Source organism: Nothobranchius furzeri, chromosome 1, assembly GCF_043380555.1.
Source record: "Nothobranchius furzeri strain GRZ-AD chromosome 1, NfurGRZ-RIMD1, whole genome shotgun sequence".
NCBI lineage: Eukaryota > Metazoa > Chordata > Actinopteri > Cyprinodontiformes > Nothobranchiidae > Nothobranchius > Nothobranchius furzeri.
In genome coordinates, this window is record NC_091741.1 from 74436069 (window position 1) to 74463468 (window position 27400).

Here is a 27400-nt window from a genome sequence, read left to right on the forward strand (position 1 = left end):
CTGCTCACCTCTCCTCTGGCTTAAGCCTACTTCCTGAAACAGTAGCGCCATAGCTTTTCTCTAAAGAGATTGACTCACAAGGCATTAATCTATGGAAAATACAGCAAATGCATAGAAAAAAAAGGAACTTGGTCTTTAACTTTGTTTATCATGTTTAAATGCAACAAGTTGCTGCCATGTGATTGGCCGGTTAGTTGTTTGTGTGAAATACATGGAATCTAAGAAAATGGATGCTAAGTGCATACAGTTTGTTTTTGTCCTGTTTATGCTGTTTTCTTTCTTGATATGAGTATTATTTAAAGACAACGATGACTCGTCTGCTCCTCCCTTGTGTAGCCATTATTATACTAGAGTGAATTTAATAATTTCAAATAAAAAATGTGATACCAGGTGATATTTACAAGTTGTTTGAAATATCTCATGAAGCCCACAAGCCTTTAAGGCAGATTCAATTTTAACAGTGTAACCTGGGCATCAGCATCTGTTGGACATGAGATCAAAACACAGACAGCCTCGGGAGAAGGCATTATTTTGGTAGTACTGATCTTTCATTTAGAACATTTTCTGTAAAGTGAGATCAAAACATCAGAAAATGATTCAACAGATAATCCATGATAAGTCGGACTCCAGCCCCCGGTCCCCAAAGAAGGGAAATCGGCAAACTCTTCAACAAAGACTACTTCAAACATAAAGTATAAAGTGGCTTTTTTACTTGCCTATTGGCTTATGATGTGACTATTCAGTCTTCTCACCCTTGCCTGGATGTCTTCCGCATCTTGATCTGCTTTTAACACTTTGTAGAAAAAATGTCATCCATCCGTTCCTATGTTCCTGGCTGTCAGCCTCCCTGTGGCAGTAAAAAGCAGCCGGTGCTGCTGTAATTGCTTCATTAGAGCCTGTGCTGCATCTCTGCCTGGTAGCTGGGGAGAGTTAATAAGAGCTGTGAAGATGCTCTCAGACTCTTGTGTCTAGGCTGCCAGGGTATTGCTGGGGAATGCCTTGCAATAAAAAGACAGAAAGTCAAAGAACATCAAATTGAGCACACACTTGGATCCCTTCAGTTGAGCTAAAGAAGCAAATCCAGCTTTCTCAAAGCATTTAAAGTCAAGCTGCATCACCAGCATCTGAGACAGAAACCAGAGGCAGGAAGATTGACTTTCTCGTCTTCTGTTTTGTGATAAATGATTTTCATTACTATGTGATTATAAACTACCCAGGACTGATTGTTTTGGTTCGTAGTGGTGACATTTCCAAGGCTTTCAGCTGTTTTACATGTTAAAGCTGAACCCAGTTTATTGATGTGTGCAACCCTGTGAGTTTATATTGACTTTAGAATAGAAATATGGGCAAAAAGTGGATAAAGCTAAGAGGGTCTGTCTAAAATTGTTTTCTGAAATGATACTGATCTATTTACTGTCAAACGTTTTCTACTGATTTGTCACTTATTCAGGAACAAGCAGAAAATGCAGTCTACATCGATCAGGAAGTGATTTAACATTTTGACAAAAGCATCTAACAAATAGACAATGAATGGAAACCAACAGTGAGAGAGCATCATGTGTTTTCATATATCTGCTTAACCTTTTTTTAAATATTGCACCCAACTGTATCTTTTATTTTTTTGAGGGTAAGTTGTGAGTGCAGATATTTAATATCAGCCTACTGCACCGATTTAGCTTAAAGATCAACTTTACTCATATTTGAAGCATTGGCAGCAGTCTCCAGTAGGAATGAATGCCTTGTAAGTCATTCTCAGGGAAGAGAAATCTCCACTGTGCCTGTTTGAGGACTTGGAAGTGAGCTGGATGGTGAAAGTAGCTTCGGATGACAGGATTTGGAGTCCCTGATATTTAGATATCTGTCTTTTGATTGGCTAGCAGCAAGGCCACTGTACCACTGACTCTGTTTGCTTTGCAAGGTTGATGTTTTATCTCCACAAATAACACAAGCCTGAAGGAGTTCTGCCATGCGGTGGAGTTGCTAATGCTAATGGTTAGCTGTTGATAGTCGAGACATTCCCTGTTGTTTCCTGGCTGCTAAAACAACAACAGCCTTCCCCGTCATGAGTCATAATGGGTGAGTCCATGAATGTTAAGTGACAGTGAGACGTGGATCTGTCAGGACTTTTTTATCCTTGAGTTTCACCGTCTATTTTCTATCAGAAGCTAATGCAGGAGATAGGTGTAGGAGACTATTTCATGTTCAGCCTGAATGAAAAACTCAGAGACTGATTAAAATAAGAAATTGTATTTTAAAGTTTTTTTCAGTGAAGTTGACCTTTAACACTTAATTTCCGATACCAAAATAAAAAATAACTAAATGATTTCATAAAGCTAACATCACATATCTCCTATCATATGTAATTAAACTTTAAACATCGGTGCAAATACTTGCTTCAATTTAAGTTAGCCCAGCTGTGACAAACAGGAATGTCCCAGTAGGAGGAGAGGTAGCTGGTAATCAATTTCCCTCTGGGATTAATAAAGTATTTTTGAATTGAATTGAATTGAGTCCTCATGACATGTGCAAGGTATGCAAAAGTGTCATTAAAAGATTAAAAACCATACAGATAATTTTCAGTATTACATCAACAAACACACCTTGAAGGTGTAACTCGTTTTTAAAGTCAGTGGCAACATGGAAGACAGATAAACAGCAGAGCAGCATCCTAGAAGTTGCATAAAAACCGCCAAGACACAAATAATCCCTTTGAGGCAAAACAGTTATAATAAAATTATAGCAAAAACAATTTTAAAATGTCTATGTCTGGCCAGCAGTATACAGAATTAATCCTATAAACTAATTTGAACACGTTTAAAACGGTATTAAAAAACTCCTAATTAGCACATCTAGGAGAATAAAGGGCAGAGAAGCGTAAAAGAACACAATGATGGCCGTTAGGGCTGCCAGGATCCAAACTGAAAACAGCTGCAGGTTGAGTTAAAGCCACTGATCAACTGTACCACAGAATTAGCTATGGACTATATTAATTTCACTTGGCCACATGCATTACAGTCTCATCAGAGGAAGTTATTCCCCTAGAGCTGAAAACGAGCATTTAAACTCTTAACCGCAGTTTCAGAAAGACAATAAAACCCAGGCTGGAGATGCTGCATGCATTAAGATGGACATAAAAATGTCAAGGAGGACATGGAGGTTAAAAGGAAACTGAATTACCCACATCATCTAATCATCAGATTTCAGGGGGGGGGATCTGCATTGACGTGATGAAGCTCTCTGGAAGAATTCCCTGCAGGTTATTGTGACCAACGCTCAGACTGAACACAAGTATGAAGGGTGCTGCCACACACATTTACAGAAGGACTTTACTATATATAGCAAACAGCATGGGGGATGGTAAACCCGGATGACTGTGTTTGACCAGAGGAGCAGTGTGCATGATTCTGTGTGCACGTGCATGGCTACAACGCTGTCAACAAATAGGGACGCAGGGTGCACACAATCTAATGAATGCATTCAGACGTACACTTGAAATACGCATCTTTAAAAGGTATTTGGGCGTTCTGCTCCTGAAGTGTCGTTCGTGCGTGTCACACTCACGTGATGACAAGTGAAGTGGAGAAGAGTAAAGTTCCCAGAAGGCCACGCCGGCAGTCTGCGTTCTTCCTCTGGCGTTGGTGCATCTCGCCACCACAGTTGTCACAGCAGCGACACATGCAGAAGAAGAGCCCCACGATCGGAACAAGAACAATGAACATCAGTCCCACCGCCGCACATACGAGGAAGCCTATCTCGTAGTAGATGGCCTGGAGTCAGCGGAGGAAGAATAAGAGGAGATGTGAGACAGAGAATGAAGCAGAGGTTGTATGAAAGTGTGAATGTGGCAAAGGAAGCAAAATCAAAGGAACAAAATAAACAGGGAACATTTCGAAGGACAAATTAATAAAGAAAAAAAACAACAGGGAAGGACACACATGAAGGCCGATGAAGAAATGAACAGCAAATCTATAAATACGCTACGGTTCCTCTTCTTTCATCAAAAGGGATTTATTTGCGCATAAACAATGAATGTGTTTCATTATACTCGCTGCAGGAATATCCTTTGGATTCCTCCTATTCTTAACACCATGAGCTATTTTAATAACAGATTCCTTAAATGCATTATTGCAAGAAACAAGATCATTGTTATTACACACAAACAGGGCATGCGATGAAAATGCATCTGAAGTTTAGGAAAATATGTTACAGGTTTTCCAGTTTAGGATAGAGGAAAGAGTACATTCCCAATGAAAATCCAGCTTTGATTGGATTTGACTACAAGGCCGGAAAACCCCTTTGATGATCAGCAGAGGCAGAGAATGGTTTAGGTGATTATTTAGGGTTCGACAAGTGACAAATGGGCCATTCCCATCTGTACCGGGTCGGCCCGGGCCGGGTAGCGTAGGTTGTTTACATATCTGGGTGGCCTGGTATTTTTCCAGGCCAACCAAGGCTCATTCTCAGCCCTCTTCTCGAGGGGGTCTGCTTCAGGCCGACCAGGGCCAACACACCCACTGCTGACAGCAAATTCACACCTTCCATTAGAGCAAGCCTCTGATTGGTGGGTAGAATCAGCCCACATGGGCTTAAGGCAAGGATGTGTGGAATCAACCGGGCCAGGCTGGGGCCGACTGGGGCTACCCGGCCCGGGCCGACCCGGTACTGATGGGAATGGCCCATAAGTTACAAGGATGAGTGCATCAGGTTAGAAAAACCTCTTTTATGCAGCAAAAAGAATCCCAAACATATCTTACAGAAAAGCAAGCAAAAGACTTGTTTTGTGTCTAATGACTACTCACAAGTAACACGTGTTTAACATTATTAACCGGTGTACTAATAACAAGGATTTATCTCGGCCACACCTTCTCTTTGAGTCACTGAGTAACAAAACCTTTGCTGTTCACTGGACTGAAACCTAAACAGACGTTTCCACTGGCAGTGAGAAGAAGATCCATTGCCTTTAATTCAGTATAAAGCTTTTTAATGAAACAAACATTAAATTTAGTTTTGGTAGGCATGTTTTTACATCAGGAGGCACCAACTTAGGCTGATGACACCTTGGGGCTGGAGCAGTTCTGACAGGTTTATTATACCTAAAGTACTGTCTTTAATTCTACCTCATCTCCTTAACGGCCCAGTTCACACAGTTGGACAATCATGACAATTTTTGACCAGCCCGGCTCCTTCCGACAAACTTGAAATGTTTGTTGTAAATGTCGTAATGGCTCTTTAGATATTCCTGTGTGTTATGGGCGCTCTGCTTTGCTCTGAAGAACATCACGGCTGCTCTGATCCTGAATCTAGGCTTTCAAACATACTGGATTCTCTTGGTCTGATTTTTGGGGACAATCGAGTGCTGTTACCTCCAGCCAATCAGAAAGCAAGTGACAGAAGCACAAAGCACACTCCTCCTCCATCATGTTTGTTTCCCAACTGTCTGGGGAATGTTTCCTTGTGAAATCGGTTCACGCGTAGTTTTGTTTTTTTTGTTTATTTGTTTACTTTGAAGTCACACTTTATTTTGTGAGATTTCCTGACTGGATAATGTCTGGGTGTGAGGGTTAGTGAGTGAAAGTGGGTTGTGTATAGCTGATGAGTCGCTGCACAATGTAGGACCAAAACTGGTACAGTAAGTGCTTTATTTTTTATCACCCTGTGTGTGTGTGTGTGTTCTCTTGTGCTTTGAAAATCTGCCAAAAAATTTAAAATCCTGCCCTGTGAACTGAGTTTAAGTTATCAACAAGGAAACTTACATTTCATCAGTCAACAACTCTCGGCTTGCTTGTATCAGAGGCACTAAAATGCAGAATCTACCTTTTGTCATTTATTACAGGTTTGCGTCTTCATCTACCTCATCTGACCTTCAATTAGAAAACAGTTTGGAAGTTAATAAAAATATTTCACTATTTTCTATTTTTATTCTTCAGATGTGTGCTTTCAGCTAACATGGATAGCTATACAGCCTTAGGGATGTTTGGGCGACTACAGTTGCTGCAAGTTGCTTAAAATAAAAAAGTCTAACCAAAAATAAAACTGGTGAACGAATCATGAAACATTTTCAGCGACTGCTTAAGCTGAGAGGCAAATATTGGCAAAAGAAAGGAATGCGTTAAAATCTAGATTAGTCATTTAAAAGCTCCAGTGTCAGAATGCTGTTGAGGACATGCAAATTTGTTTGCATTGTCATTATGCTTCTGGGCACAGTTTTTAATGGGTAAATCTTTGCAAAAATAAATAAATAAATAAATAAAAAAAAGGTCAAAAATGACATTTCTTGCCACCAAATCTCTTCTAGTGCCTGCAGCTTGCACTATTTTTGGATTATAGTTTAGTCTTGGCAAGTGCCTAAAAGAAAGCCGTGCCCTTCCAATGAGAGCAAACTGAATGATGGGGCGGCAGCATGTCTCAGTGATGAAGATGAGCAGTGCTGTAACTTTGATCAGATTTAATGCCAGGAGCAGCCACGAGCCATGCTGACATATCTTTAGGATTTGTGGCCGTGAGCCAATCTAGTATCAAAGCTAAATACTAAATTGGTTTTGAAGTATGAACCCAGCTGTCTTGAATTATTTAACTGAGAGAAACACAATATATTCTGTGATGCAGTTTAGATGTTCAGGCTCAGACTAAACACAATAATCTTACAGACACCAGCGAGCTGGAGTTAACTAAATTTACACACTGTTTGCTGCTGTTTTAGTATAAGGGTGTTTTCAGGCATGATTGATTTGTTTTTGAATTTATTGAAAACAAACAAGAAGTTTTTGAGCCTAACTAGAAGGAAAACTTCTCTTTTTTATTTTATTTTAGGGAGCTGAATACATGTGAAGATATTGGGGTACTGAGCAGAATATTTTAGGTAACGGCTACAGGAATCCAATAAAAATCTATGTCATTTATATAAATGACATTTTTGGATAGAAACTGGACTAAACACAGCTGAGAACAATGCACATTCAGTTGAAGCAATCGTTTTTCAGTTTGTACTATGTGGGGTTTTGTACTCTTACAACATACCAGGTAATTGTTACACTTCAAAGTGATAATATTCTTTCATTGTTCTGATCTGCTATACATGGCAAGCTAAAGATAGTAGCCATTACTATTTAATATGTAATTTATGAATGATCTAAAAGAAAAACAAAATCAAAGATTTATTTTTTTATTAATGATCTTAGAAAGCATGTCTCTTACTATGAATATAAACATGTTTTTGAGGCATTGAGGAACAGCAGGCAGCTTTTGCCTAATGGATTTAACTCATTCACTGCCAATGACAACTAAAGTGGTCATTTGCATTATTTTACTGTTTGAGCATCGGAACGAGCCCCCGCGCTGAGAACAAGCATCTCAGCCCTGAAGCCGATCTTCATCCGCATACGTCACACATCACATGATCAGGAAGCAGAACATCCATGTGTTAGGAGATCGTTTTGGGCCGTTCCTGTAAAAAAAAAGTGAGGCGTGAACCGGAAAAGCGTCTGCCAATCACAATTCGACAACGGATTATGAAAGAACGGATAATGCTCAAAACACGCGGATTCTTCCTGATGTAAGAGGTGAGTCTCCTCTTTGTTTTGGTTGTTTTGGCGTCGACATCATCCTAGCGCGCAACGTTCTGTGACTCTTAAAAAAACAATAAAAACTGTGAGAAACGCTGGCAGTGACAGCTGTTAGTGATCAGGAAACGGCTGGCAGTGAATGAGTTAAAAACAAAATTATAGTAATGGAAAGTGAAAGGGCTACATGACTATCCAATAAAGGGGACATATTATGCAAAACTCACTTTTGTGCTGCCATGTGAGTCTTTACTGCCTCTATAAACACTTCAAATGTTATTGAAAACCACCCATCCATTTTCTGTCAGTATTTTCTTTTAGGTAATAAGTGCCTAAAACAAGCCACTTCAGAAAGACTCTGTGATGTCACAAACGGGGAATTTAGCATGGAACCCTCTTTCATGTGTAAAACAGAGCTGCTGCTGAAGGGTCAGCAGCTTTACTCCAAGCCCCTTCTGGATATCAGATCTTCTCAGAATAAGGCAGCCTGAGGGAGGGAGGGCTGGGCGTGGCCAGCTTCAGCTTGTTTTCTTAAAGTGACAGAACCCTGAATCGACTCATTCTGGAAGGTACTGAAACGGTCAAGAATAAAAACAGTTCAAAATTCTTCATTTGAGGCGGATTTAGCGCAAATAAATTCATAAACATGTTTTGGATCTACAATAGAGCTATAACTTAAAGTGACACTGTGTATTTTTCCTGGCGACAGGGGGCAGTAGATACCTAAATTGTTGCAAGCGGGCAGTATTTTTGTGTTGGAGTAAGGCCTTACCAAAGAATACCCATTAGGGTCAAAAAGCTTTAGCTAAATATCAAGCACATCAGACTCCCTTTCATCAATGGCAACGAGTTATGATGTAAATGTGTAAAACAACAACATTTAAGAATGGCAAAAGTGTTGTAACTGTTTGTTACAAATCAGTAAATGCATTTTGTCCTCATGGCCTCCCGTAGAAGGAAACATGGCAGCTAATATGGCATCGCCCAGAAACTTAGACCCGCTCCCATGTATTTTAGACCCAGTTTTGATGGTTATATAGCCACAACTGGGCTTCATTTCATTTTCATTTTCAACAATATTTTGATGGATATTTCCAGAAATTAATGGTTCAAAACTACACATTGTTTCTGTAAGAAAAATTCATAATATGCTATCTATAAGTCCTAAATGTTCTTACATAATGTTCTTACACTTAGGTTTAGCAGCTTCATGCTGAACTTATTTAATGTTTGAAATAATAATGAATGAAAAGAGCGGGTTAGGCTGTATTTGTTCCATCCTGGTGACTAAAACAGAGGGATGTGGTCAGACAAGGGATAAATTGGACTAGAAGTCCAGTGTGCAGACTTTACCTGAAGGGTCAGCACTATGTTCTCTGGCTGAGGGAAGTCAGACGAGATGAAGAAGGCATGCAGAAGACACAGGCAATGCAGCATCAAAGAAAAGAGCAAAGCCACAATACACAACATGATGAAGTCGAAAAACAGAAAGACAACTAAAATAATTCAAAGCAGGCATGCTAATTCACACAAGTGCACTTTGTAGCAACGCACAGACAGTCAACTTCCTTAGTTAAACCTCATTCTGGAAAAATGTAAAGAGCAGGACAAAGATCTTCATTTGATCTAAAAACCGTCAGAAACAGTTGCTGGTGAAAGGGGCATGTTTTGGTGGATAAAAAGAAGCATGAGGATAAATTTATGTCATCAATCAAGAGCGTGGAAAGCCTGCCAGTAGGTGTACAGCCGGGCTGCCTTGTTGTCGTCGTTTGGCTCTCCTTCAAAGCTCTGTCCTCAAGGTGCCTCTTTGTGTGTCTACTTTCAAAAGTCTACTGCTTTTACAAATGGCCAGCTTTTCACTTTGAGCTTTGTCCTTGATTCCTCTGTTTGGTCATAAATCTCTTTCTTTTGGATGATCTGGGTTTAACGCCAGATTTGTGGCTCACAATAATACTTCCTGTAGGTGCGCTCATTTCAGAGCATCACTAACTGGCTTCAGTTGAGACAATCCCAGAATGAGTTTTGGAAAGAGCCTCATATAAAAAAGAGCTTTGAAACAAGAAGCCAGCTCTGACATCCAAGAGTAGTCTCGACTAGAAATATATCCTTATATTGAACCTCCTTCTTTAGAGATGTAGCAGCAAACAAAACAATCATGCACAAGTATGAAGGTACTTGCCTTTTGGTACTCCGTCTGAATGGCACCAAACTTGTCCTTCGCTAGTTTTACCATAAGATCTGCAGCAGCATGAAGAAAATAAACACAAAATAATGCTTTGTTAAAATAAAGTGGACTCTTTCTGTCATTAGAAACAGATTGAAAAAGGTTCAGCAGTTTGGAAATCCTTGGATTTCTGGGTTTCTGAAGACTGAAATTATTTCAGTATGTAATTACTACTTACTTTAGTTTTTGTGTTGATCAAATCAAATGAAAAGGTGCACAATTTACATATTTGTGAGATCTACAGGGATGGACCTGTCTGACATTAGCAAATAAAAAAATCATAACGGCACAACGATAATTAAATCACTGTTCATAAACTGGTCATATAGATTCTGATAGAAAAGAAGGAATATAGACCTTTGGAAAGAACCCTAACAATTATATCACCTCTCAGATTCTGTTGCTCTTCTCCTTCACATCTACACCTGGAGCCGTGTGGGCTGTGACTCATCGTGATGATGACAGAGACAGCAAGGCTTCTCAGAGGCAATGTTTCCAAAAATAAGATGCAAGAGACACAAGAGTTTCCCTTCATCTGCTCTGCTGAAGAAGGAACACAGCTCATGCTGTTGAAGAATGGATGAGATGCTATTTTAATTGATCACAGAACAGAAATCTGATCCCTGATCTGTAGCGATGAAACTGTGCTCAAGGCTAACCTTTCACCCCATTATTAAATACAAGGTTTTTAATGATTTTAATAAGAGGCTTCATCGTGCTGTAACACTTGTCAGGTGTGACCGCACGTGCTTTCCTTCAGAGCCGCTCGATTGTTGCTGTACTGTAACCCAACATCGGAGCCTGCAGTGTTCTTTCTTGATTAGATTTTCCCACCAGGATCAGGGAACACAGCTGTGCTTTGTGGGTCAGCTTCTGGTTGGATTTCTTTGGTGTTACGTGATCCATCCTTTTGCTAGGAAAGTACAGTGAGGGAGGGAAGTGATAGAGTTTCCAATCTGACCTTGGAGGTTTTTGACAACCTCAGTGAATGAGGCCAAAGATGTGCACTTGGACAGTTCGAGGCAGCTGTAGCTCATGAGGTGGAGAGGGTTGTCCAGTAATCAGAAGTTTGCAGGTTTGATCCTGGCTCTGAACAGAGAACTCTGCTGTTGTGTCCTTGGGCAAGACTCTTAACCCGCCTTGCCTGCTGATGGTGGTCGGAGGGACTGATGGCGTCTCTGTCAGTGCGCCCCAGGGCAGCTGTGACTACCATGAAGCTCATCATCACCAGTGTGTGAATGGATAAAGGATACACTGCAGTGTAAAGCCCTCTGGAGTTCTCCGAGTCTGAAAGGTGCTATGCAAGTGCAAGTCATTTATCATTCATCATAACTTTTTCTATTTTAATTCCAATTTTCCAAGTCTGCACTTGTATAGCGCCTTTCAGAGTCATTCATCCATTCACACACACATTCACAAACTGATGGTGATGGGCACGCTGACAGAGGAGAGGCTGCCCTACTAAGGCTCCTCAGGTCTCTCCAGCCACCAGCAGCAGGGTAGGAGTGTGAGGTGTCTTGCTCAAGGACACAACAGCAGAATTTTCCACAGGGATATTAATCCCCCAATTACTGCACAACCCATTCTACTGCTGCCACTAACAGCAGCTGATGCACCAAACCTCTGAAGCTGAATCCATTTTCAAATCCGAATTTGACCAACTGCTAAACCTTAATTCTTTTTGCGCTGCTCAGTGTTAAAATCAGATATCTAACTGAAGTTAAATCAATTAACTGGCAAAGTATTTCATATTCCAAGCTGGTAAATAAAATAAAATAAACATTGAAATTCATTTTTAGAGCGTTTATTATGCAGATGTGATTCAGGATATAGATTAACTTCTGCAGCAGCACCAGGCTGCCCTGGGATGTGCCTGACTTATAATCAGCTTTACTAAGGAGGTTTATCAGCCAATGACAATGTATTAAAAAAATGGCAAATATCGTCCTGATGTACTGGCCAACCAATGTTTGTGTTACTTAGTATTTATTGACAAACATTTATCAGGTCTATAAAATGTTAGGAGGAACAAAATGTTTTCTTCTTCGGACCACAATCAGCAGAACGGGGCTGAATGGAGCTTAATGGAAGATGTATGCGGTTTGATTCCAGGCACCACAGGTCCCGTGTCAAACTGTCTCTGGGGAAGAGACTGAACCTTTAATTTACCCCCCAGGTGCCAGAAAAATGGCAGCCCACCACTTCTCAGGGATGGATCAAAATAAGAAATTAAAAGAAAAGCGAAATCCTAACTTCACAGATGCTTTTTGATAACCAATATTCAAAAATAAGTTTGTGATTAGAGTTAGTTAAAATAATCTATCACAGTTAACTGTGACAATGAATCCTGCTTAAACTGCAAAAAACAAAGGAAATAATTACTCAACTGAGCTGACGGTCTACAAATAAATTCAGGATTACTACAGCAGACAAAACAATAACAAGTCTACACTCTTACTAGGCGGGGAATGTTATTTCGGTCAATCATTTATTCACTCTAATATCAATTGGAGTTTTTGTCATTTGAAAACCTGATTAGTTACATTGACAGTGTTTTTGTATTTTAAACCAAGTAATAAAACAATAACTTACAATCCATTTATTTGTTGGTTTCAGCACTAATGTTTCAGATAATATTACATGTTGTTTTATGGAAAAAAGTACTTTTAGTTCAGTTTGCAAAAGTTACATTTTATTGGAAGAACTGGGTTTGAAAAAGCTCAGAGGAAAGTAGACTCAGAGGCTGGCATATAAACTCAGCTCTCGCTGCATTTAACGCATCACTTTACAAACTTCTAGCTGGTGCATGTCCTAAGGAGCATGCCAATCAATGCAAATTAGTTTCACATCAACTAAACAGAAAGGTGACATGTTTTCCAGCCCAGGATGAGAGGAAAGAGATGGAGTTTGACTGACAGGATTTTAAAATAAAAAATAAAAAGACTTTATGTTGTAAACAAGTAAATAGCAGGTGTTGCTGAATCGGTGCCAAAAATCAAGAGGAAATCAAACTCTTCTGCTTTGTTTGAATACTGTAAAATACAACAAAACAGGTTTAAATTAAAGAGAAATAAAATGCAGTCCTACGATGAATCACAGAAGAACAGAGATGAATAGGGAAGAGGAACAAGCAGGACCAAAAAGATGAACAACAAAAGGATGGGTGGAGAAAAAGATAAAGTAAAAGAAGCCAGACGTGAAGGAAAGAGAATCCAGCCTTTATTTCTTGTGAGAGCTTTCTAATCCCCCGTATGAACAAAAAGCTTCCTCAATGCTTGTTTCCACCCACTTCTCTCTCCACCCTCTCTGCTTGGGCCTGTCCTTCAAAAGGCATAAGAGTGTTTGTCAGGATCCATTAGCTTTAAACCTCTCAGATAAACCTGCTCATCGTGGGGATGATGATCAAAGGCTTTGACCGTTTTTACCGCCTGTCAACCGCTCTCAAAAAATGCAAATGCAGTTTGTAAATGTGGCATAAATGTACAGGTGCTGGCCAGTAAATTAGAATATCATCAAAAGGTTGAAAATATTTCAGTAATTCCATTCAAAACATGAAACTTGTACATTATATTCATGCAATGCACACAGACCAATGTATTTCCGATGTTTATTACGTTTAATTTTGATATTTATAGGTGACAACCAATGAAAACATCAAATCTGGTATCTCAGAAAATTAGAATATTCTAAAGGCCAATGAAAAAATGTTTGTTTCTCTAATGTTGGCCAACTGAAAAGAATGAACATGAAAAGAATGTGCATGTATAGCACTCAATACTTAGTCGGGGCTCCTTTTGCCTCAATAACTGCAGTAATGCGGCGTGGCATGGACTCGATCAGTCTGTGGCACTGCTCAGGTGTTATGAGAGCCCAGGTTGCTCTGATAGTCGTCTTCAGCTCCTCTGCATTGTTGGGTCTAGCGTATTGCATCCTCCGCTTCACAATACCCCATAGATTTTCTATGGGGTTAAGGTCAGGCGAGTTTGCTGGCCAATCAAGGACAGGGATACCATGGTCCTTGAACCAGGTGCTGGTGGTTTTGGCACTGTGTGCAGGTGCCAAGTCCTGTTGAAAGGTGAAGTCTGCATCCCCATAAAGTTGGTCAGCAGCAGGAAGCATGAAGTGCTCTAAAACTTCCTGGTAGACGGCTGCATTGACCCTGGACCTCAGGAAACAGAGTGGGCCAACACCGGCAGATGACATGGCACCCCACACCATCACTGACGGTGGAAACTTTACACTGGACCTCATGCAACGTGGATTCTGTGCTTCTCCGCTCTTCCTCCAGACTCTGGGTCCTTGATTTCCAAAGGAAATGCAGAACTTGCTTTCATCAGAAAACATAACTTTGGACCACTCAGCATCAGTCCAGTCCTTTTTGTCCTTGGCCCAGGCGAGACGCTTCTTGCGCTGTTTCATGTTCAAGAGTGGCTTGACACACGGAATGCGACACCTGAATCCCATGTCTTTCATGAGTCTCCTCGTGGTGGTTCTTGAAGCGCTGACTCCAGCTGCAGTCCACTCTTTGTGGATCTCCCCCACATTTTTGAATGGGTTTGTCGTCACAATTCTCTGCAGGGTGCGGTTATCCCTAGAGCTTGTACACTTTTTTCTACCACATTTTTTCCGTCCCTTCGCCTGTCTGTTAATGTGCTTGGACACAGAGCTCTGCGAACAGCCAGCTTCTTTAGCAATCACCTTTTGTGTCTTGCCCTCCTTGTGCAAGGTGTCAATGATTGTCTTTTGGACAGCTGTTAAGTCAGAAGTCTTCCCCATGATTGTGGTGCCTTCAAAACAAGACTGAGGGACCTTTTAAAGGCCTTTGCAGGTGTTTTGAGTAAATCAGCTGATTAGAGTGGCAGCAGGTGTCTTCTATATTCAGCCTTTTCAGAATATTCTAATTTTTTGAGATACCAAATTTGGAGTTTTCATTGGTTGTCACTTATGAATATCAAATTTAAAGGTAATGAACATTGGAAATACATTGGTCTGTGTGCATTGCATGAATATAATGTACAAGTTTCACGTTTTGAATGGAATTACTGAAATATTTTCAACCTTTTGATGATATTCTAATTTACTGGCCAGCACCTGTATGGCATCTGAGCTCTAAACAACCCCAGGGTGACGGTGCTTCCCCAGCAGATTTAATGAAGCTTTGCAGGTAGTTGGAGATAAAGTAGAACCTGGAAAAATTAATTTTTCATCAGTTTCACTAGAAGGAGTCACCAGAGGAATCCTGCAGCTCTCTCCACTGGCTCCATACTGTTCCGGTTAAAAAGAAAAGTTGGACAGCCATCAACTGTGGGGCTTCTCAAGATTCAGAACACATTCCTGGACCCGAACTTTACTCTCACCAGGGTGGACCTGCTAATGATGCTGTTGAAGTAGGGTTTAACTTTGCAGCAGCATTTCGCCCGGTTCTGATCCTGGACTTTTAAATAAAACGTTCTTTGTTTTTTTAATATTTTCTTCTGATGTGGACAGCTAATGTCCAAATAAGTATGATTATATTGGTCAGTAAAAAGTTATAATGCTTGGCAAGATACAAGTAACCCACTTTGAAAATTGCCTTAGATGAATTTTGTTTTTCTGCATTCTGACAAACACACGCCCCCTTGCAGGTGGGTGACACTTATAAAAGATTTAACACCAGCTGGACAATTAAAATCAAACTAATGATGTCTTACACTCCAGAGTCATAATATTTTTTGATTTTCTGTTTACACCGGACTGCTGTTCAGGCAGGTTTAGCCACACAAAGACCCAAAAGGTCATTACAAAGACACAACAGAAAAATGGGTCTGTATCCAATTTTATTTTCAATGGTGGATTTAAAACTTTATGTCCCCAAATATGCACAGGGAAATCTTGATGTCTAAGTTAGCACATTTTTCAACACATTTGCAGTGATTTCTAGTAATAACGAATGCCTCGTTAGTTTATCTCTTTGGGAATGAAGCTCTGGTGCTCCTGTTTCAGGAAATAGAAGTGAGCTAGATCAGAGCTGAGCTTCAGACAGCAGGATATGGAGTCTTGCTTCCTGAAATGTAGACATCTTACCTCTGATTGGCTAACTCTATCACTGACTTTGTTCACTCTGCAACATCCATGTTTTATCTCCACAAATAACACAAGCCTGGAGGAGTTCTGTTGTGTCGTATGCTAATGCTAAAGGTTAGCTTCTTTTAACCAAGATGCTCTCTGCTGTTTCCTGGATGTTAAACAAACAACAGCCTTCCCCGTCGTGAGCCACGATGGGTGAGTCCATGAATGCTAACTCGACTAGTGATATGCAGTTTCTGGCTTTTCTAGTCCGACTGTTTCCTCGTCTATTTTCTATTAGCAGCTAATGCAGAAAATAGGGGTAGAAGACTATTTTCACATTCACCTGCATCGATCATATTTCAAAAAGATCAAGTAAAGATAATGGTTTGTCAGTGAACTTGATCTTTAAATTACACTGCCTATCTGCACCAAATCACAGAGAACCACAGCTCAGAACAAAGCCTCCACAAATTCAGTCTGACCAAATTTCCAGCAATTAACTTTGTATATTCTTGTCTTAAATGTAAAATAAATAGAATAATACCTTTTAAAGTATTCATTAGTTAATTTGTTATTAGTTCACTATTCATTAGTTAATTTGTTATTAGTTCACAAAACAGTGAATTATTCTTCAAAGGGAAAAACCAGTAGAGACTAAATAGCTCAATACCAACTCATGTGGGTTATATTCTGAATTGCAGCCTTCACTGGAATATGTTTTGCAAACTTTAGTGCAGTAATGTTTGAAAATAGTTTGTAACAAGACCTTTGTTTATTCATTACACTATATTTATTAATTGTAAATAAATTATTTAGAAAGCTGCCTGGACTGCAAATGTATGTAAATGAGATGCAGACGAGTTAATGACAGTTTTTTTCGATTGCTAAAACGCGTTTTTCAAAACCGTACGTTTCTTTCAAAACTGCACACACAAAACCCCAAACATAACACACAAATCCCTAAACTGTGGCTTCCCTTTGCAACAAAACCCTGCCACCACTCATCGTACCATGTTCCCAAAATGGAACACATGCTTTCATTTGGTAAACAGCCACATTTTCACATGACACACATTGCTTAAACACAAGTAGCCTTTGGGTGAACACTACCAAGCATGGAAAGAACACTGAAGAGCAAAACTGAAAACACAATTGTCTAAATGGAACACAATGAATTACACACTGAATGTATGACAGTGCCCACTTTTCTCTGAGACAAACATTAGACATCACACAGATTTTGAGACAAAACATTTTATTTTTACAGTTACCCCCCCCCCCCCCCCCCCACACACACACACCCACAAGCATAATCATGGGGCATCATGCCGCCGGTCTCTGTCTGGCCAGAGGGCCTCATCAACATCACCGGCGATGTCTGTGAAGGTTCTCAGTCATCCAGGTCATTGTAGTCTAAGGAGCTTGAAAGAAAAGCGTCTGGACTTCTTTAAGTTGCTTGAAGACGTTTCACCTCTCATCCGAGAGGCTTCTTCAGTTCTAAGGTCAAATGGTGGAGAGTCCCAGATTTAAACCCAGTGGGAGTTTCCCCCCGAAGAGGGAACAAAAGACCCCCTGATGATCTTCTACATAAACAATGATGTCCTCCTGGTCCAAACAGCGCTGGAAGTACCACTTGGAGTGCCTCATGAAGCCCTGACAGGCCTCAAAGGCCACATCTCTACAAGCCTCCTCCATGGCTTGAAGCAGTGGGACCTGGCTCTGTGGATTCCTTTCGTACACCTCCCACCTCCAGGCTGAGAAAAACTCCTCAGTGGGATTGAGGAAAGGGGAATAAGGTGGAAGGTATAAAATGGAAAACTGCGGGTGGAACCACTCATACACCCGGGTAGCCTTGTGATAACTTACTTTTATGCTACAGTCCCTGACTGCAAATTGCTCACCAGACCTGAAAGTTTAGAGATTTGAACATTTGTGTGTTGTTGATTGAAGCTTTGAGAATTCAAGTGAGAAGTGTGTGTTGTGTTTTGACAGTAAGGTAGTGTGAAATTGACATCAGAGTGTAAAGGAGGAAAATCAGAGTTCTAATATGATAAGGAAATCTTAAGTAGTGATAAATTGAGTCAAGCGATTGGGAACAGAAGTAGAGGTTGTAAAAATTGTGCCTCATTTTTGCTTTTTGAGTTTTAGCAATCAAAAAAAACTGTAACAAACGTATAATTGCAATAAGTTATTCTAATATTTATTAATAAAACAAATACAGTAACGCATATATATACATGCTCATTTTGTATCATTTATTACAAGAAATAAAAACTTTTTGAAATGTATTAATAATAAAATACACAGTTTTTGTTCTGTACAGCTACAGTAACAGGATGAGTGAATGCTTTTGGGTTTGTGTGTGTGTGTGTGTGTGTGTGTGTGTGTGTGTGTGTGTGTGTGTGTGTGTGTGTGTGTGTGTGTGTGTGTGTGTGTGTGTGTTTCACACACAGTGCCTTCTGTTACGGTCCATGTTTCCACCTGGACATCCTCTAGCTGATACTGGAGCAGAGCTGCTGATGTGACTGACCTTTGTGAAGCTGTTCTGAGCCTCAAACAGAATCAGCTTTTCAGGAATATCAAGTATCACTGAGTCAATGAAAACCCAATAACCCCGTTCCTGTAGGTGGTGAGAGACTTTTCTGTTCTCTGTCAGAAAATGCAGAAAAAGAAAAAAATAAGGGTTTCAATTGACCGTGAAGCTTCCTGCTGGAACTGAGCGATTGAAAATAAAATACTGTGGATCGGTCAGACAGTTTGGTTATTCAACTGTGGGTATTTTCCCTGGTGAAAGGGGTCAGTACATACCAAAATCATTGCAAGCAAGCAGTGTTTTTGTGTTCAAGTAAAACCTTAGCAACTGATGGCCATTAGAGTCAAAAATCCCTAGGTGTGCAATTTTTAAATGTGTTCTTATTATTCAATCTCCAGCACAATGACAAGCACAATCAGACTCCCTTTCATCAGTGGCAACGAGTGAAGAGGTGGATGTGTAAAACAACATTTATGAATGGAGAAAGTTTTGTAACTGTTACAAATCAGTAAGTATGTTATTTCCTTATGGGCTCCCGTAGATGCAAACATTGTGTCTAATATGATGTTGCCCAGAGACTTAAAACCGTTCCAATGTATTTTAGACCTGATTTTTATGGTTGTATCTTACAAAGCTTTCAATATTTTACAACTGGGCATCCTTTTACTCATTTTCAATGACATTTTGATGGATATTTCTAGAGATTAATGGTAAAAACTACACATTGTCTTTTTAAACAAACAATGAAACCATGTTGATACTGATGCTCTTGAAACCTGTTGATGCTCAAGTTGTGGGTTAGCATCCTGCATGTAAAACTCATACAGCAGCCAGTCATTTTTCTTTTTGCAATAATAATAGTTAAAGCCATCCAGCAGGTGCATTCCAGAAGCTGAAAGAAAAAAGGAAAAAAGAGCAGAGAAAACACACTCGCTGCTTGTCAGATGCTGTTAGTGCTGCTGACGTACAAATGGAAGCTTTTTATAACAAATATTTAAAGTTATTCTGCATAACAACATGAACTAAACCACTAAAATGCAGAAGCAGACTGTGTGAAAGTGGAAGAGACAGGAAGAACGACCGCTGAGGGCAAAAGGAGGAAAAAAACAAACACAAGGATAGAAGGGAGAAGAAAAACAAAGAGGAAGAGGCTGGAAAAAGGTGAATAGAAGTAAAAAAAAGATGGATATAATAAATATAGAAGTGAATGAATCTGAAAAGTGTAAAGAGCAAAGCTGTCTTTTTACCTCACAAGGATTTAATGTTAGTAGCACCGTCGGCAGGAAATGTGTGACCACACAAAAAACAGGCTGGGAAAAATCTAATGGAGTTGCTTGAGAAGCCACCAGCCGACTGAACAGAACGTTAAGCTGTCGTGTTCATGGGTGACAACACCGATTACTAACAGGCTTATTCAGAAAAATTACAAAAACATGAGTAAGCCTGGCCGTGAGACACTTTTATTCCCTGGAACTTCATTCGTCTCTGCTCAGCTTGTAAAGCAAACGGTGCAACAGAGGAATCAGGCAGCTGGCAAACTGTCATCGGCTATGTGGACACACACACACACACACACACAAACACACACACACACACACACACACACACACACACAGATTTGTGTCAAGAATTATATCCAGCATGAGTCGGTAGACCATGAAGCTTTTGATGGCCCTCGTCATTTTTACTGCATCAAGAAAAAGCACTACAATCAATACCATTATTACCAGAAGTGTAAATCAATAGTTTGATTATAAATTCGATATCTCGATACGTTGAATTGCAGTCTGATGTTTGTTGATGTCTCAAATTCAATCACATCACATTTTGTATTGATGGGATTTAAGATCTAGCGATCAAAACACTGTTATAAGTGATTGAACACAATAATTTCCAAGGGAGGAGACGATTTCTTTACCTCCCTTCTCACCGTGACCCTGCTACCTTCTTCAGTTAACACGTTTGGTAATGTGCAGGAACAGCTGGAAAATGGCACAACAGCAGAACTTCAAATTAAATCACTTTTCAAGTGTGTTGGAAACATAGTAATAAGTAGTAGTAATTCTGCAAATATTTAGTATTTTTGATCAACAACTATAATCAATGTATTGATGTAGATCAATATATTGTTACACTCCTGAATCGTACTACATATGTGTTGCAGGTCACCGACACTTGAAAGTGCATTATGTAAAAAATAAGTAAGAATGACACCCTGTGGTCAAATTTGGGTACTGCTGCCCTTTTTCCAAACACACGAGGTTGACGCTCCCCTCTTGTTCCATGAGTTTAATGTGCAGCGCCAGATGATTCTACATTAATAGCAAATATGAGTCATATTTGATCAGCAAATAAATACATTTCACTCGAATATTGAGTTTTTGGTAATTAAAAAAGTAGGTTGAGATATTTTTAGAGCAGAAAAATTGTTGAGCTAACAATGCTAATTCACCGTTAGCATTATTAGCTCAACATTAGCCTCTAGCCTTCTTTTTTGTTAGAGTAAAACAAAAATATGTCATGGCTTCTTAAAGGTACAATAAATAATTTCTGGGTTGCTCCCGTTTACTGGCTTAGGCCCTTCACAAAACCCGGCAGCATTTGGCCGGATGATGTCAAATTCAAAATGCCAGTGCAGACTCAGTAACTCCACGGATTCACAGACTGTAAACAAAAGCTACATCCCTGTTTAACAAAACTGACAACACCCGAGCCGGTTAAGACGGAAATCTGTTTCAATGTAATCTTCCTTCCAACTTTAGACTGTTTTGGGATTTTTTCACTGTAAAACTCTTACATATTGCTCCTTTAAGGTAATCGTCATGTGATAGTAAAAGTCAAAAGCATTATCAAATTTGGATTTCTCTGTAAGCAAGCACATCTGGACATTAACACCTGAAACCTCTATAATGGCTGCCTGGAGATGATGCATATAGCACAGAGTATACACCTTTACTCCATCTACAAAAGTAGAAGTTATCGGAGCAACTTCCAACTCACCTTAATCCTGATGGATTATGAAAATCTTGAATTACCCATAATCTCAAGGACAAAGGCAATACCTGCTGCACATACACTTTCTGCAGCATTTTACTCTTTTGCACTTTTTGTTAGCTTTCTTGTTTTGTTTAAATTGACAAATTGCAACTGATATATGAGGTGACGATTGTATTTCCGATATATTTAACCACTCGGCTTTGCTCTGGAGCTGTCTGGACCAAAGCCTCTGCTTTGTTTTCACAATCAAGGCTCTTCTCAAAGTGCAGCTGCAGGTATCAATAAAAGAAGGTGCTAAAAGCATGCTAGTGGCACTTCTTCATCATTTTACCTGTTGCTATGCAACTAGCCCTTCACTGTATTTTTAAATATTAGCTTTGGCATACCTGTGATTTTCTAGAAAGTTCAATATAAAGGCAATGGCCAGGCTGTGAAAAAGATGGACACTTTGGAGCCAGGCAGGATCACAGCTGTAAATACATAGAATTACAGAAAGAGTTAAAAGAGGTATGCCTTTCACTCATCAGTATTCACCACTCACCTTCTGTTTCTGCAAAAGAAACTGAATCAAGGTAATGAGACGAGGGATAAATATATCAACTGACATGGTAAATGCTAACAATTTATGGTTTACTAACAAATGGATGACTGATTTTAATGTAACTTTATGGAAAAGTATTTTGTTGGTTTGATCATTTTAGATTGTAAAATGTCACTGAAACTATCTAAAAAGTAAAATAATGAACATGGCTTTGTTGAGTTCAGTATTTCATGAGACCTGTTGGTTGCAGGAGAAAAAGTACTTTTTTAAACAGTAACAATGGCTGACCTCCTGAATATTACTGTATGTTTTTACATCAGTTTTTTTATTCTTTAGGGACCCAAGCATTCTCTATTCCTTCCCCTAATCCAAAAACTACACATCTATTCCCCGTTCACATCACTAGATGTAATTTGTTGCTGTTGCATGCATTTGCTCTCACAGCTGTATGTTGTTTATCAACGAAACAGAATGACATGCGGCTCTTTCCTTGTAAAAAAAACAATGACTCATGGGGGTTAGAGTTCAGTAACAGAACCACCTTTTCCTGTGTACACACTTCTCTGAACCAGACAGTGAAGCTTAATTAGTTTGCGTTTTGCTTTCCTAATGGTTGAATGTTGTTACCTGCAGTGTTAAAAATCCAACCAGTGGTCATCCGTATGAAAAGTGTGTGTGTGTGTGTGTGTGTGTGTGTGTGTGTGCGTGTGTGTGTGTGTGTGTGTGTGTGTGTGTGTGTGTGTGTGTGTGTGTGTGTGTGTGTGTTCACATGTTTGTATCTCAAGGGCTGTCTGTGTCACAGCTGACTTCCCATGAGTTTGGTAGAAAAGCTCCTCAGTACAGAATAAACACTGTAACCATAGAATCTGTGACCATGGAGGAACGATCTGGCGTGACTTTATTTAACCAAAGTACCGTGGAGGAGACACAAAACTGTTTCATTTAAAGCTGCCATCACTTATTTCAGTGGCTTTGTAACAATGTTCCCACCAACAGCATGTGGAGAATTAAGTTCATTTCACTGAGTGGGTGCCTCTTCCTGCGTCCAACATGTTAATAAAAACGGTTTTTGTTACACTTGAGAGCTTCCTTGAGAACAGCAAGGAAGCAGTTTTGTCCTCGTGTTTCAATCAAAAAAGAATATTGCTGTAGCTTAAGCTGTTCATCAGATTCTGATGTTAATGCCTTCATGGGTGACCTTTTCCATTTAGACAGTAAGTATGGGTGTGTGCGTGGACAGCTCTTCCATGTAAACAGCTGAGTCTCTTGGATACAGAAGCAGCTGGAGTCTCTCTTAAATCTGTATTCGTAGATGAAGCCAAGTGTGAGAAAACTAAAACGGAACATCATCCTCAATGTTACGGTTTAGTTTCTGTATATGTTGGGATAAATGCTGCAGAGTGAGTGTGTTAATAAACTTGACAGCCTTCGATGTGATGGTCACAGTGATGAGAACAAATGCATATGCGTGTGTGTGCGTGCATGCGAGCATGTGTATACACTTCAGTAATCACAAGAAGATAACATAAATCTAGAGGACATGGGAACAGAAGAGACACCCATAAAAATGTGTTTTATTGTACACTGACTTGAAGTGATCTTGTCTCCTTTTAAGCAACAGCAGTAAAAATCAACTGTTAGTGAGACCGACACTTAACATTTGGTTGTATGGAAGTTGCTTCGAAAAACAGAGAATGTCACGATTAATGTTTTATAAATAACACAACTTTAAAGAGTAATTAGGCCCAAAATGGGAATAACAATGTTTGTCAGATTAAATTTGAACTTTTGTTTTCAGCATCATTATGAAACATCATCTGGATAAAAGATGCTGAAGACGATGAAAATAAACAAACATCATTTTAAAATAGTAAGTGTTTTACGGGGTTTTTGGTGATACTGGTTTTTGCTCCCTTTAGCCCAGTTCACACAGGAGGATAATCATGCTGATTCTTCACCAGCCCTGCCCCTTCTGACTAACTTAAAGGCCACGCGTGTGAAATCTATTTAAATCACGATTAAAACATGTGATTCTTTACCACCATGCAGTTCAGAGAAAGTATAGCAGCCACGATGGCTCACTCATGAGCTCGCTAGAATAATCAGTTTCCAACCTCTCTAGCCTAATCCACACAAAGCATATAACTACTCGATCCAGTTAAAAAAGCATTTTTAATTATGACTGTTTTATCATCCTACCAGCCCTGAAGGAAGCAAACTAGTTCTGTTAGACCTTGGAGCTGTCACCGATTCCCACACGGAGGAGGAGTGACATCAGCTGGGAGGTCAGGCATTCCCCTGAAATATTCTGTCTGGAGGTCACACTTCAGGCTATCTTCACAACATTTGTGATTGGCTTTTACAGGAAAATAATGTAATGCAATAATGTCATGCTTCTGGTGTTTTTTTTTCTATATTTTATTTTTTTAATTCTTATTTAACCACGAAACCTTAGACCTCATAATGGACACTAAGTCCTGTGAATCTGTAAGTATTTACTCTTGATTGCCTAAGGGAAACAGAATATTCCAGGAGAACATAATTTCCCACAACACCTGTTTCACGTGGATCTGGGAGCAGTGTTGTAAACAAGCTGACTATCGCTACCAGCTAATGGATACGGAGTGATCAATGGCTGCTTGTTAGCCACGGCTAGCTAAGCAGTGTTGGCGAGCACTGAGATCAAGTAAACAGTGCTGACTTAGCAGCACGTTACTTCAGAAGCACGTCATGGCTGCTGATAGGAACCGCTGTGGTCAATAGAACCTTTTCCACCTGAGCCGTCAGCAGCCGTCAGCAGCGCGAGTCGGTCACGTCTCAGGAGCAGCATGTCGCGGCTCTTACGCGCCAGTTCTATTTTCTATGTGCGACGCCTCTGAAACGGGTCAAGTTCGACATTTTTGGGGAAGAAAAGAAAGGAAATCGGATGCGGAAATGGAGTGAAGCTTCCCGAGATTTTCAGAATAAAGAACGTACTGCCTTCCGGTTACTTTACTTTAAAAAAAGTTACTAAATGTGCGGCCCCGTGAGAAGTTATCACCTAGCTAGCGGTCTCCTTTGTTTTTCAGGTCCGTATTGGTGATTATAAAATGGACAGAACATAAAACACAAACATTTTGGAGCCATGTTGTAGTTTTCTCCTGCTTGTTGTGTTTACTGAGGAAGTCACTCGTGTGACTTCGTGCTCGGTCGGTGACAGCTGCTCCCCTGCTGCTTCACGTCTCGTGGGAAGGGCCAAGCAGCAGCTTACGCAAGCAAGACGTGCTGCTGCAGTAACGTGCTGCTGACGGCTCCCGTGGAAAGAAGGGGTTAGCCACCAACTAATTGTGGCTCACGGCTGGCATGAGATGCAGGGGAGATGGACATCACTAGCCGCTTGGTATCCATGGCTAACGAAGGAGGGTTGGTTAGAGCCGGGGGCACGCTGTGTATGTTGTGCATAAACTCTCAATGATTAGCAGCCAAAGGAAACCCATGTCTAAAGTTAACATTTGAGAAAAAGTCCTCGGAGAAGCACGCGTGGAGAAGTACATTGCCATTAGTAAAGTGTTTATGGAGATCAAATAAACAATGCTGATTTAGCCACTGGCAACGGACGAGCGCTGAAGCATGTTGGAAAGGGACGGCAGGCTGCGGGAAGAAAGGGGAATCGAGTAGAAGGACTTTGGAACAGACACATTAGGACCAGATCAGGAGCTCTGATACGAAGAAAAGTCAAATGAGCAGCTTGAGGTGAGTTAGGGAGTCAGGGACACCACTCGGAGGCTGGTGTCCAGCTAATTGACGGCAAAGGAGGCTGGTGTCCAGCTAATTGAGGGCAAGAATCTTAACATATGTAACTTCCTAGTGTTGGACATGATGACGACCTGACAAATTTGACGTGTCTTTTGATTTAATTGTTTATTAGTCAAACTAACAAAGTAAAGCAATGGTGTAGCTAGTCTCTTCTTTTTAGTTGAATTAGCAGACTCCATGATTCGGCCCTGCTGATCCCCGCTGTTTCTTTCAGGTTACAGTCATAGCGCAAATGTGTAGTGCTGAGCTTCTATGTCCCTAAACAGCTACTGTTTTTCAAGATGGTGGATGACCGTGGAGCGTCGACCACAGTTTATGTATTTAAAATGTAAAATTTCAAGCTGAGAGGAATATTTAGAATAGATGTTGGTGAGAAATGTTGATGAAAAAATGACTCGTTTGTCAATTGGAAACACAGGATTTGATCGTAAACAGGTAAAAATATTACACACTGGGGCTTTAAGGTTGCACACGAAATCCTAACAGCTCTAAAGATAATCTTATCAGATAATTCTACCATGTGTGATGTGAGTTCTCTGGTCTGCTCAGAAGGACACCAGGACCACTCCCATAATAAATCTGGGCTTTCAAACATGTTGGAATGTCTTGGTCTGATTTACATGGACAAAATAATGTGCTGCCTGTTTACAGTTACCTTTAGCAGCCAGAAAGCAAAGTGGCAGACGTGTGCAGCATGCTCCTCCTCTATCATGTTTGATAATGCAGAGGTCTCCTTTTATCTTGTGAGATTTCCCATCTGAGTGGTGAATGTCCATGTGTGAAATCAGTTTGTGTGTAGTATATGCTGAGTTGCAGCACACCACACACCATATTACTAAAACTGGTATGTCCATGATTTATTTTATCACTACGTGTTATCTCTCATTCTTTGAAAATTGGCAGATGATTTAAAAATCCTGCCATGTGAACCAGCCATGGCTGCTGAATTAATTTTACGTATAAGTGATGAACCAGAGCAAATGATCACAGCAGCTCTAAGAAAAAGACTAGCAAAAAAAAAGTATTACAGTCACAACACAAACCTTTCATACATGTTCATATGTTTTAAAACGTGTTAAAAGCTTCAGTTTGTTGCTATAAGTCTGTCAGGGGATAAATGTCAAAATTTTACAGGAATTATATTTGTTTAATCAAAGAATAATAAATTTGATAATTTATAAATGGTCTTATTTCATAGCCACTGCTTTCTTTTGGTCCATTTCATTCTTCTAGTTTTTTTAATTATTTAATTTAACTCCCGTGAAATATGAAATCTTTAGACTTTAATAAATAGTTTTGTGTGAGACTGTGATAGAGTCAAGACTGCTGAACAGCTGAGAGGATTGAGTCTGACCAAGTAAACAACACCCCAGATTAGCATACATTAATTAAGGCTGAAGATCTGCTGCAGCGGTGACATTAGTAGGCAGGAATGGTGACCTGCAGAGTGAGTCGGACCCATTAGAGGTGACCATCTCAGCACCTGCTGAAAGATAACATGAGAAAATGGGAGAAGTTTCAGAGGCAGAGCTCTGCTTTAACTCCTCGGCTGATGCTATTACACACACATTTGCACTGTTCATAACAAGTTGACATAATTATGCTGTGGGTGTATTCAGATTTTGTTCTATAACCATGAATTCAAGAATATATAGAGGGTTAGGGTTAGATATCCTAATACAGAGAAAATCGTGTGTGTGTGT

The 27400-nt window shown here is 40.0% G+C and overlaps 1 protein-coding gene across 14 annotated transcripts in view; it reads right to left on the reverse strand.

Annotated features, from left to right (window-relative positions):
* prom1a (prominin 1a) overlaps positions 1 to 27400 on the reverse strand; it is a 101176-nt gene that overhangs the window by 48657 nt on the left and 25119 nt on the right. For 12 of the 14 annotated variants that reach the window (XM_054739320.2, XM_015951176.3, XM_015951184.3 and 9 more), the window contains exons 2-3: positions 9739 to 9797; positions 3562 to 3767 (exon numbers count right to left, since the gene is read on the reverse strand). In XM_054739320.2, the coding sequence (XP_054595295.1) occupies positions 3562 to 3767; positions 9739 to 9797 (265 nt within the window). Of the gene's footprint in view, positions 1 to 3561; positions 3768 to 8912; positions 9676 to 9738; positions 9798 to 27400 lie in introns of those variants that run through there. The other 2 variants (XM_015951226.3, XM_015951235.3) reach the window with 1 other exon arrangement.